This window comes from Eretmochelys imbricata, chromosome 7 (genome assembly GCF_965152235.1).
Source record: "Eretmochelys imbricata isolate rEreImb1 chromosome 7, rEreImb1.hap1, whole genome shotgun sequence".
NCBI lineage: Eukaryota > Metazoa > Chordata > Testudines > Cheloniidae > Eretmochelys > Eretmochelys imbricata.
In genome coordinates, this window is record NC_135578.1 from 72693158 (window position 1) to 72705975 (window position 12818).

At 43.3% G+C, this 12818-nt stretch overlaps 1 protein-coding gene across 6 annotated transcripts in view; it reads right to left on the reverse strand.

Annotated features, from left to right (window-relative positions):
* Positions 1-12818, reverse strand: part of BMPR1A (bone morphogenetic protein receptor type 1A) — an 84202-nt gene that overhangs the window by 54253 nt on the left and 17131 nt on the right. For 3 of the 6 annotated variants that reach the window (XM_077821248.1, XM_077821249.1, XM_077821250.1), the window contains exon 1: positions 7695-7852. In XM_077821248.1, the coding sequence (XP_077677374.1) occupies positions 7695-7840 (146 nt within the window). In that variant the 5' untranslated portion in view covers positions 7841-7852. Of the gene's footprint in view, positions 1-7694; positions 7858-12818 lie in introns of those variants that run through there. The other 3 variants (XM_077821252.1, XM_077821251.1, XM_077821247.1) reach the window with 2 other exon arrangements.

The window sequence follows — 12818 nt, forward strand, 5'->3', positions numbered from 1 at the left end:
CTAAATTATGTAATTTAAGACCATGTAACTTACATCAACTTAAAGCGTGTAAATGTCGACGGGAGACACTCTCCTGTCAACACAACTTCCACCTCTCATTGAGGTGGAGTACTGAAGTCAATGGGAGAGCACTCTCCCATTGAATTAGTGCATCTTTACCAGACCTGCTAAATTGACGCCGCTACATCAATGGCAGTGGCGCCGATTTAGCGCAGTAGTTAAGACAAGCCCCAGAATCTCTTTGTGAGCTGTCCCTGAAAAGGAACCAGAAGGTGGTTTGTGGGTCAGAGTTACCAGAAACTCATTCTGCTAGCTGCCATGAATATTCTCTAATACATATTTATCTGTAATTAGGCTCCTCCAGTTTTTGGCAAATTGGATACGGTGGCCTCCAAAAATCAGAGGAGAGGAATGATGTGACATCAGTAAAGAAACATGGGTCTCGACAGTCCTGTCAAAAGAAAAACTCTGCTTGGGGTCAAGAGTATAGTGTGGCACTAGATGTTGCAGAGGCTAGGTTATTGGGTCTATAAGCCTTCTGTCTCTTGCTTGGTGACTCCTGAGGACATTGGTGGTAAAAACGCTGAGGATGAATGTAATGGGGTAGACAAACCACACACTGGGCAAAAAGGGTTAAGGCACTGCTCTGGGCACAGCCAGTCCCACCCCGCTATATCTGTAAGAAATGCTCCAACTGAAGGAGGAATTAAAAGGCAGCGGAGCAGCTTATTTGGTGGCAGACCAGGAAAGACAGCAGACCTGCAACCTGCAGCTCATGCAGAGAAGAGCTGAGGGAAAGACAGAATCTCTCCCCTGCCAAAAGGTTCCTCTCTGAGGGAAGGGAGGACCTGCTACAGAGAACCTGAGAGGGAAGTTTTTCCGCTTTCCCTTTCATATGGATTCTGAGTTTTGTTAATTCCCCCTTGGACTACCTCCAGCAAGGGAAAGCCCTAGGACTGATCAGGCCCAGGAGGGTGGGCCATACCACAGGAGGCGGCCGTTACTGCCCAAGAGAGGAAGAGAGCTACCACGCTACTCACAACCACCAGAAGGTGCCTTGTGGTGAGAGGACACCCTTCACACTGCCTTAGCCCAGATAGCAACTTTGGGACAATTGCAGGTGGTAATAGGAAGTGGCCCACAGAGAGCAGCCTCTGGCTCTCATATCACTGATAAACCTCGAAGGGTCCTGAATAGGAGCCCAGTGGAGTGGAGGGCCTGGACTCCCCTACCAACAACACCCTTACAAGTCACAGGCCTAAACTCTGACCACTAGGCAATGTTATCCTACCAACCAACCCCCAAGCAAGGACCATCAGAAGGCAGTGTTGCCCTATAACCCATCTATGGTATTTTCTCTTAGGGGCAGAAATATAAACGCTCAGAGAAAAAGTGTAGTCCTCAAGTCTTTGAGGGAGTGGCGAGACTCATCCACCTTCTCAAAGAATAGACTGACAGCATCAAAGGGCAGATCTTGGAAGGTACTCTGCAAATCTCTAGATAAACTGGAGAACTGCAACCATGAGTCTCTCCTCATAACAATGGTCATAGTCAATGCCACAGACACAGTATCTGTTGCATCCTTTGCAGTTTGGAGGAAAGTTTAAGCCCCCAATCTGCACTCATCCACTAAGATAATGCATGGTGGCAGAAATAGCCTCATCCAGGAAGCAGAGGCAGCACTGATGTTAAGGGTCACTCACCAAAAAGAAGCAAGGGCAGGAAGCAGTTTTTGAACCTGGGGAGCCTGGACATAATCCCAGACTTCTTTGGGGGTGGGGGGTGGAGTCCCAGCGTAGGGAAGAAATGGGGAAAAACACTAATCATCCTGTGCTAGACTATACTATAAAGAGTAGTAAAAACTAACTATATACAATATTTTACAGCAATGGTGCAGTAAAAAGAAGCTGAGGACACCAAAGATTTTGACTCAGGCCATGTGGTGGTAAGAAGGAATTGGAGAAGCAACATCCACACAACCTTTCATGCCTTTGGTTTAGAGCATTAGTAGAGCTACGGTGCATGTGGAGGCTAACGGACACTGCTTGCAAAAAAATTCCAGGCTCAAATGCATGGTGCTCATGCATATCCCATATGGGGAATACACACTAGGACCATCACTCGCAGAAGTGATAACTACCAGAAAGGCTGTCTTCACTGATAAATCTTATAAAGAACACGTAACTAGTGGCTCAAAGGGATGTTTCATATTAAGTTAAGGACTAGGTTCAGGTCCCAGCTAGGAGTAGGATTTCTGATTTCTGATTTGTGGGGAGATATTTGACAAATCACTAAGAATCTTACCATGACAGCTTGAGCAAAGAGTGAAAAATTCTCTACGGGCCTGGGAAAAGCTGTTACTGCTGCTAAGTGAACCCTAATGGAATTTATAGAGAAAGATCTGATGTTTTCAATTCCAACAGGTAATCCAATACACCAGGAAGAGAGCGAATCGGTGAAGTCTGCTGACTTCAAGCAAAGATAATATCATGTCCACTGCAGGAAATAAGAATTTATTGTGAATTCTTTTATACTATTTAATAAAAAACCCTGTACTTCTGAGGAACAGGATCTCTATTCCCGAGAAGCACTGAGGACCATGCTTGGAGCCTCAGATTCCGTAGGTTGGGGTGAAATGTCCAACCTGCATCCTGAGTCAGTAGGCAAGGACTGACCAGAAGCCTCCACTCAGAATGACGGGCAATTCTGATTAGATAGCGATACCAGACTTATCTTGGCCATGTAGGTATAATCAATATGACTCTGACATGATCTGGTTGGGAAACCTGAACAGTAATGGTGTTAGTGGATTTGCACAGAGAAGTCCCTTTGTCCATGAGATGAGAAATGCATCCCCTAAGGATAGGGGATTGAGATCCGCTCTGGAGCAATACTGATACATTTTGCATTGGATGCCGTAGCAAACAGATCAACCTCTGGGAGCCCACAAGCTAAGAATATCATGTGAAAGACTCAGCAGTTCAGTTCCAATTTGTAATTCAGAAACAAATGTCTGCTAAGGTCATCTGCCATGGTGTTCTGAATACCTGGGAGGTAAGAAGCGGAGATGGACTATGTTGTTGGATATACACCAATTCCAGAGTTTTATTGCTTCAGCCCAGAGAGATGGGGAACACTCTCCTCCGACTGTTGATATAATAGATGCATGCCACACTGTCATTATTTTTACTTACTTCAATCTGATTGGAGGTAAAAAGTATAGGCAAGCATTTTTGACCACTCAATTCCAAAAGATTGATGTGGAGAAATTGTTCTTGCATTGCTCATTTGCCTTGCACCTTGTGAGTCCCAGCTGTGCCCCCAACCCAAAAGCAAAGCATCTGATATTATCACTGTGATAGGGTGATTCTGAAAGAACAGAATACCTGCACAGGTTTTGGTCAGGTCCTTCCACCAACTGGATGACTCTAGGACCCACTGGGGAACAGAGAGTAATCTGCCTAGGCTCTGCTTGCTTGGTTTGTAAACCGTTCAAAGCCATCCCTTTGACCTTGGAGATGTGATCTGGCATGCTGCACTACAAAGATTCAAGCTGATATCCATCCCAGCAATTGAAGACAATCTCTTACTGTTACTTGGGGACTACCATGAACCTTTGAGATGAGATTCACAAGTGTGGGAAATCTGTCATAAGGGAGATATGCTCTGCCTGTCACTGCACAGAGAGGAGCTCCTATGAAGTCTAGACCCTGTAGTGGAGTCAAAGCAGACTTTTTGAGGTTGATTTGAAGGTCCCGGCTCTGAAACACAACACATTATCTTTAATGATGCCTACGCTTCCTGATATGATGTGCCCTGATCAACCACTCATCGAGGTATGGGAAAAGGATTATAACCAAATAACGTAGCAAGTACTGACAAAATCTTTGAGACTATCCTTGGGGCTGGAGATGGGCCAAAACAGCACATCCTGTATTGGTCAAGAAACCTCTTGTGTGAAGGGTGAAGAGTGACATGAAAATATGCATCTTGTAGGTCAAGAGTTGCAAAATCAGTCTCCTAACTCTAACGAGAGAATGATTGCTGCAAGGGTCACCATCCTGAATTTCTGCTGTTTTACATATCTGTTTAGAAGCCTGGAGTTTAAAATTGACTTCCACCCTCCATTCTTTTTGGGAATCAGGGAGTACTCTGAATAGAATCCCCTTTCCCTGTGTTGTACAGGAACTAAATCTATTGCTCCTAAATGTAGATGTGAGGCCATCTCTTGCACCACCAATTGATTGTGAAGGGGTCCCTGAAGAGGGACAGGGAGGGGGGAAAGGGTAGGAGGGATAGATTTGAAATGGATAGTGTAACCAGATGTTATGGTTTCTAAAACCCATTTGTCAGATGTTATATTCTCCCAGGCAGCCTGAAAATGGGAGGTGGCATCTGAAAGGACAGAGAATGGTAAGATATTGTAGCTGTAAAACCCTGTCGACTGGATGGCTGATACTCTTGACCAAGCCAGCAAAACTATCGCTTGGAGGATGTGGACAGCTCATTAAATGTAGCCGGAGAATTTTTTTTAGAATTTTTTTTTTTTTTTTTTAGTATCTTGGTCTCTTAGACTGGAGTTCAGACGGTCCATGATACACTGAATATGGGGTTGGGTATGTGCTTCATGCCATCTGAGATCTACTAAATCCCCTCTTATTTACATGGGTATAAATTACTAGGGACTGCAGTGTGGCTCGAGTCCGAGTGTGGAGAGATCTATCAGTCAAGTCTGCAGAGAGCTTGCAACCATCAAAGTGGAGATCTTCTACGGTTTTCTGAACCTCTAAAGGGAAGCCTGACAGCTGCAGCCAAGAAGCTGTTCTAATGACCACTGCAGTGCATAGAGACTATGCTGCAGTATCGGAAGTGTCCAAGGAGGCCTGGAGCAATGTCTTCGCCAAGAGTTAACCATCTTGTGCAATGGACTTAAACTGGTCAAGATATTCCTCTGATGGGTGGTCAATTAAGGAATTAAATTTGTTGTAATCTAAATAGTCATATTGGGCCGTGAGTGCATGATGGTTAGGTATTCTGAACTGAAATGTGGCTGAAGCATAGGATTTGAGACCAAAAATCAAGCCTCCTGTGATCCTTACTGTACAGGGTGGACTTTGAGCTACGTTATCTACCTCACCCATTTATTTACCTACAAAGACCCAAATTCAGCGTTATCTGTCCATGGAGAAGCTGATAAAGATCACTAACATAACCTGTAAATGGGAGCTCTATGCATAGCACTGCTATGTGACCTGGCTTTTAAGCAGTACAGGGAATATAACTCCCTCAACACAGGTCTCTACAGGCAGAAAAAAAAAAAAAACCTGTTAACTTTTAAAAACCACTTGCAATTTAAGTGTATCTACTGCATTAATAGCTTTGGATCTCAATAGTTTATGCTTTAACAAAAATACCTTTTTATAGACTTCCATGTGCACAATGGAGATAGAAGGTAGAAACTGTATATTTTTGAGTATTTTACCATAAACATACTGCTCAAACAGAATGCATAAATGCTGTTAATTTTCCAGTAGTAGCAATAGTATACGGTAATAGTTCCATATGCACTGGTTATAGACCAATGAAGGAAAAATGCTATAAGGATATTAAAAACCAACACCAGAGGGCGATAAAAAGCAACAAAATTTCTGATAGTATAAAGGAATTTAAAACCAAAATCATAATCCTTACCTCTAGTTTAGTATCTTCTACATTTAAAAGTTATAAACCTGAAAGTTGTATATCATTTGTTCTAAAGATATGAAATTCCCTCAGAAATCTAGATAAATTGTTTCACATACAAGAGGCTGTAGCTGTAAGGACATTTCCCCTACTATTTATATCTTAATACATTTAATAACACAGTGATGATTAATAATACTTTGCAGCTTCTGCGCAAGGTCCTCAAAGCATTTTACAAACAATGATTTTAACATCACAATTCCTATACGATACAGATGAGGATTATTCTTTCAATTTTAGCAGTAAGGACAGTGAGTCTCAGAGAAGCTAGATGACTTGCCCAATGGGACAAAGAAAGGCTGTGGGAGAGTAAAGATTACCTAGATTCTCTTGACCACAATATTCCTGGCTGGATTCTTAGTATATGGTGACTTTCTAAAATATGGGAAGCCTGTGATACATTTATAAAAATGGGTATATGCACATTTTAATATCTGTGTCAAAATGAAGGGACAAACTGTATAAAAAAGTAATATTAGAAAAATATACATTGTTATATATCTCTGAAGTGTAATGTAAAATGATTACAAAATTCCAAGTATCAGGGGAAAAGGGAGTGAGAGAAGGACCTTGAATGTCTCTGTTGGTCGGGGAGAGGGTGTTAAGGAGAAGAAACATAGATGGCGTAAGGAAGACTGAAATAAAGGAGAAGAAAAGAATGATGGGAAACTGCAAACAATTTTAAAATTATTACTCAAAACCACCACAAAAACCTGAGTAAGCTACAATTCCATCTTGGGGCTCTGGTGACATGAACAACTACTTAAGCTTTGCTCTTGTGGCCTGTCACCACCAGGCTTCTTCAGTGCAATTTGAAATATATTTTAATAGCTGGGGGGAGTACTGGGCTGATTCTCTAGGCGATTATGCCGTGTGTATAAGCAGAGCAAAGTGACCTTAAGCTGGCTGGAAATAGCTAGTGGAGAATTCTCCCTCTAACAGGAGCTCCACACTAGCAGAAAGCTGGAGAAAGCAGCTCTGTCACTTTGTGCCAGACTCCCATTCAGCACCTCCACTTTGGGGAAATGGATGGATGGAATATGGTTGGGTTGTGGATGGAAGGAACATGGTTAGGTTACATGATGGGGTTAGTGGATAGAAGGAACATGGTTGGGTTGTAGGACAAGGGTAAAATCAGGAGAGGAGCAACACCTCTGTTACAGCCACTTCCTTCACTGTCATGCCAGTAGCGCAAATTAGGGCTGCTGCTGTTCAGCATAAAGGCCAAGCGGACCTGAAAAAAGGAACTACAGCCTGAGATCTTCCAACATCACTTTATTCGACAAGAATCACAGCCATTATTACCCAACATTAACATTCAATATTTGTACTTTATATTCTGTTTACTAAAACATTTTCTTCAGTTCACCAGAGGTGTAATTAATGCAAAAATCTATCTTAATGGAACTTAAACCTATTGAAGTTAAAAGGCTATCTCTGTTCTTGCTCACAAACTCTTCTAAACCTTTGATTCAGCAGCTCTCCTTGGGATTTTCTCTTTCCAATCTATCCTTATCACTGCTACTGATGCATAAGTAATATGAAAAAACTTGAATTTAGTGATTATATAACAGGGGGTAATATGACATTCTGAGCACTAGTTGTATCAATATACAAGAAAATTCACATGAAACATTATAGAGAGATTTACATTTTGACCATGTATTACCTACTGTAGCTTCAATTGGATAAGTTTTTTATAATTTTGCCCTAAAGACAGTGTTGTTGGGACAAAAGGACTGCTTGTTATCACTCCCAAAATGGTTCCATTTCTGTGGTGGGAAAAATCACACACGCACACACTATCCTGAGAGCAGTTTTGTATCCTTTTAGGGAAAAGATTCTATAGAAACAAATAAATCTAATCAAATAGCTTGACAAACCCTAACAGTAGTATTAGAGAGAGATAACCAAACTTTGCCAAACTTCTACATCTTGTGCAAACTACTTACATGCATGTGTTATTAATAGCATCATCCGGACAATGTCCTGAACAGTAGCACTGTAGAAAAGGTAAGGTGTCCTCTGGAGCCAATGTTATCCCATTTGCCTGTTTCTTCTGGTCAGGATTTGTCTTCATTCCCGTGCCATGGAGCATGCTGTCTAGATTTTGCCCTGTGTAAAAACATAAAAAGATTTTTTCCATATATGCTCTTCTTTTGCAACTAGATCAAGGGTCTCAAACTCAAATGACCACGAGGGCCACATGAGGACTAGTACCTTGGCCCGAGGGCTGCAGCACTGACCACCCCGGACCCGCTGTCCTGGCCCCGCCCCCACTCCACCCCTTTCAAGAGGCCCCGCTCCTACCCCGCCTCTTCCCTCCCCTTCCCTGCCCCCATTCCAACCCCTTCCGCAAACATATTTCTGGGCCCCTATGTGGTCATTGTGGGCTCCGAGTGTGGGTCTGGTGTGACGGTGCCATAGTATACCCGGTACTGAATCTCAGAGACATTTTTCATTTTGATCCCACACCTCTACATGACTATATGCATTGCCATACGCAGCTCCCTCAGCCCCCAGTTTTTCTCATTGAGCTGTACACCCATATGGGTATACCAGTGTCCACAGTGAGCAGAACTTTCATAGTGATCAGGGAAACTCCCCACAGATTTATCTCCTTCCTCATTCAGACCTTCTATAGCCATGTCTCCATTACCACCCTATGTCACCAGTCACCGTATGTGGCTCTAGTCTCAGCTCAAAGTTCCAAAGCCAGCAGATACCTGATCAGTTCTGACAAATCCCTCCCTCAGCACCCATCCTGCCATTTGAGCAAGCCACTTGCAAACACCATTTCCCCAAATGAGGACTTAGCTCTTGGGAATCTGAAGACACCAGCCTTTCTCCCTCTGCTCCCTGATCACCACTACCTCTCCCCATACTTGCTTCCTTTCTACTTTGGACATGCTCCACAACCAGCTGGGGCTATCCTCCCACTGCAAGCCTAACCTGCTTCCTCTTTCCTTGCTCCCCTTGACATTCCTTTCCTACTGGTGACCTCTGTTTCTTGAGATTAACTCCAGTTTCTTTATCTGCTCTAGCTTAATAGCCCCCCAGTAGTCACAGAGCCACCTGCAGCTTCTCTGGCTATAGCCATGTGGCCAATTGCCAGAGGCCAGCCTTAGCTAGCTGCAGCTGCTAGCAAGGGAGGGGTGGCAATTCCAAGGCTGAGCATGCTTGAATCTTGCAACTGTGGCACTAGGAACTCTAAATCCTCAGCGCTGGCTCTAGGCAGCTGCAGACTCTGCAGTTATGCACTTCCCTCCTCTAGGCCACGGCTTTAAGTACCTGAGATGCCCATCACCTGCAGCAGAGGCCACCAATTCCCATGCACCCCTCAGCTAGCACAGTCATGCAGAAAGTGCAGCCTGCATGATTTTGAAGGCTGGGGCGCCAGGAGGTTCCCATCCCTGAGCAACAGCTCTGCAACAAGCTCACATGCCGCCCACCCGCCCGCCCCCCCGTGGGACCAGGACCCTGTGAAGACAGTGGAGTTACCCTGTGTATAACCAGTTCTGTCCAAAGCCTCTTGAAGTGAGTGGGAGTCTTTTCATTGTCTTTAATGGGCTGTGTATAGAAGCAAAAGGACCTCATTCTAGAAGCAAAGTGCATTCTATGCTGCCCTGGTTTACTATTGTAACAGGAAGGTCTCACATTACCTAGTGAATAAGCAACACCTCCTACAGCACCTAACCTTTTCTGAGAAGCCTCCTGCCCAATTACTAAATGTAAACCTACTTTGCTTACAAGGGCTGAAAATATCAGGTAGTATGGTCACAAAAGCAAGGCACTTCTGAATTCAGTAAGAAATTTTGGATGTGCACAGAACGCAGACAGGACTGGTTCCCGCATGGTTACAGAACTGCAGTAAAGTGGAACAATTTTCAGTTTATGTGATTGGAGGATATCTGGATCCATACTATAAGACTGTCCTACATAAATGAGGAAAAGTTGAGGTGCCTTTATTATTCTTTTGTTCCACTCTTCGTTTCTATGGGGAATTTGCCGATGCAATATTACTGTCTTCCTTTTAAACAAACAAAACTAAAAAAACAAAAACAAAAACAAACAAAAACAAAAAAAACTGGTAATGGCTGTTGAAAACAGCAATTTCAGTCCTCGTTAGCACTGGGAAGACCCCAGCATTTGTTGCTCAATTTTATTCTACTGTTTCTACAGCAAATTACAGTGCATCAGCATATTTGATTTGGGAGAAATGAAGTAACAGCTGCCCAAACTGAGCTTGAGCACTCCTGAATTTTGAGGGTGTTCAAATCTGGAAGGCTGGTGCTAGATTCCCTTTCTGAATATTAGATAAATCTGGAAAGGAAAAGCCAATTTCTACTTTCATGGCTTGGAAGTGGAAATCCTCCTGTACTGTATCTGAAGCTGCCCAGGTCCTCTAGCAAAGCCTCCCCTCCCTTACTTTTCATTTTAACTTCTGGAGGGATCCACATACCTCCCTTGCTAGGCTTCAGATAGAGGTGCACTGTCCATTTAGTCCACCCAGTTCCTTCTTTGGGGACTGCCAGGCGAGGTCACACCAGTATCCCTAATCCAGTCTGGGAAAGTCTTCTGAGGGTGATATCTGGGCCAAAGCCTTCTACTCCTTCGGTATACTTATTCCCCTCCCTTCTAGCAGCCAGCTCTCCATTCACAGCAAGCTGCGGTGCATAGGGTCTCAGCTTCCCCACTCCCTCCCGCTCCCTTTCCTGTTGATAGCGGCTAAGGGAATGTTGGGAAATTTAGTTCCTTCCCTGCTCCAAGGCCAGCACTATAGGCAGGGAACTGGCCAAGGCACTACAGTTCCCAGGGCCCCGTGGGTTCTCAGCTCCCACGCTGGATCCCTGCTGCTCTGAGGCTCTGTTTCTGCAGCACTGAGAGAGGGGAGGAAGTGAGTGTTATGGGCCCCCTTCTGAGTTTGGGCCTGGCGCTATGGCACCATGGTAAATCCAGTACTGTGTGTTATACAGGAGAGAAGACTAGATGATCACAGTGGTGCCGTCTGGCTTTATAATCTATGAATCTCTCACCCTCTACTAATGTCCATGGCTCACATGTCCTCAAAGGGTGAACTGAGGTTTGCAGACATCACATCCTGATCCAGTGAACCTCGAATTTGAGCTGTGGGAGTTTGCAACAGTCTTGTGTTGGAAGCTTAAGATGCTAGAAAGGGAGTCCAGCATATATGACTGTGACTGAATGAACCCCTGTATTAACACTATAATAATCTTTGTACAGCATGCGCTTTGTAAGGTATCATTTGAACGCTAACAACTTGCTGGTCAAAAATATCATGGTGAAATGTACGTAGCAACATTATATGTAAATCACGACTGAAGTGTGTTTACCAGAGAAGTCTGGGGAGTAGGTAAACCTGTTTCTCAAAGGACAAGCTGACGCCTCTGCTCAGGTGTCATCAAAGCTGATGGGCAATCACCTGTCAAGTAGCCATTCTTTTGCAAAGAAGCAGAGAAGGAACAGATTGAGCTGCATTTTAGCAAACAGCAACATGGAACCCCTCACCACCAGACTCCTTGTCTCTGACCTCCCAAGGGGAATGAACTTTATCTAAGGGTAACACTCAGGAAAACGCATTTCAAAGATGGACTGAACTATAAATCTGAGAGACAAGAACAGTCCAACGTACCTCTCCCTGTCCATCTCTCTCTTTCACCTAAGATGACAAAAGCCACAGCCTTTGGACTTTGGGAGCAGATCCTGGCCTGAGAATTTGGTCAGCAATGTTACTGGGAACATGTGTTAAAGGACTTCATCTTGAACCAATTCTAGTTTAAGTTTCAGTACTAGGAAACATTTTTTCTGTATTTCTCTTGTAACCATTTCTGATTTTAATTCCTTTTGGAAGTGTGTTGGGGTCATCCTGCAAGTGGTAACCAGGGTTGGTGGAAACCAGAATATGACGGGAGTGTGCTGGCACGCTGCAACTATACACAGACATTCAGGGTGTGACCCACATGCTGCCTGGCTGTTTGTGAGGGGTCCAAGTTAGCAGTTACAGCAGCAAAGCAAGGTTGCAGGGCAAGAGCGACACACCCCCTCACTGGTCTGGAGTGCATCTTGGAATGTCATAATGGCATTTTTAGAAAAATCCAGTTACAACTCAGTGGACAGAAATATGTCTTCTCAAAAAGCAGTATGGCTTTTACTATACCGTGCACATTTATTTTGTCTTCAAATGTCAGTCGAACACAAAAGTCAGCTAAAATGGCCTATTTCACAGATTGATAGGGTTGTCAAATCCACCAAGAACTAACTTTATAGTAATAAGGACATTGTTCTAACATTATATTTCATCCTCTTAAAAAGGTGTGTTAGATTAGCCCTTACACTTTTCACAAGTATTTCATCTCAGATGTGGCTGTGAAACTTGATCTCATTTCTCTCATCACATAGACTTGCAGACTTCACCACCAGATTAGTACAGCATACTGAGTGTATTTTCCAGCTGCAACTATTTCCTTTCAAATAATTAAAGAAAATGTGTCTAGTTCAGACGTTACAAATACAAAAAAATACCCCAAAAACAATGGCAAAAAGTTACAGCAAAACTTCCCATGTTTTACATTATAATAATATTAATATTCAACTAGTCTCACCAATGTTCTTATGTTAGTCATATTTTTATCTGAAATATTTCTAAGAAAGGTGCATGTAAACATAAATGATTGCTATGCTCAAGGCTCAGTGTGCTATGCAGCATGTTAGACCTAAGTGTACACCACATCCCATGATTTACGTGGCAAGTATCCTGAATTTATTCAGCACTGACGCCTCCAATCTCTTTCCCTTCTATTTATCTCTGCTGTAGTTCCCTTCTCAACAAATCTGAAATGTCATTTCAGTACCAGATTGCTGCTGATATAATGAATGTGGAAACAAAGTACTTAAGAGGCACTACATAGCTCTGATCAATTTAGAGAACAGACTACGTAACTCCTCCTTTTAGTCTTACAGAACTAAAAAAGAGTTTGTTGCTGAATACTAAGTGATACCTAACTTTTTCAGTGCACTATCCTGTGATCTGCTAGGCCTTGAAACACTGAGGGCAG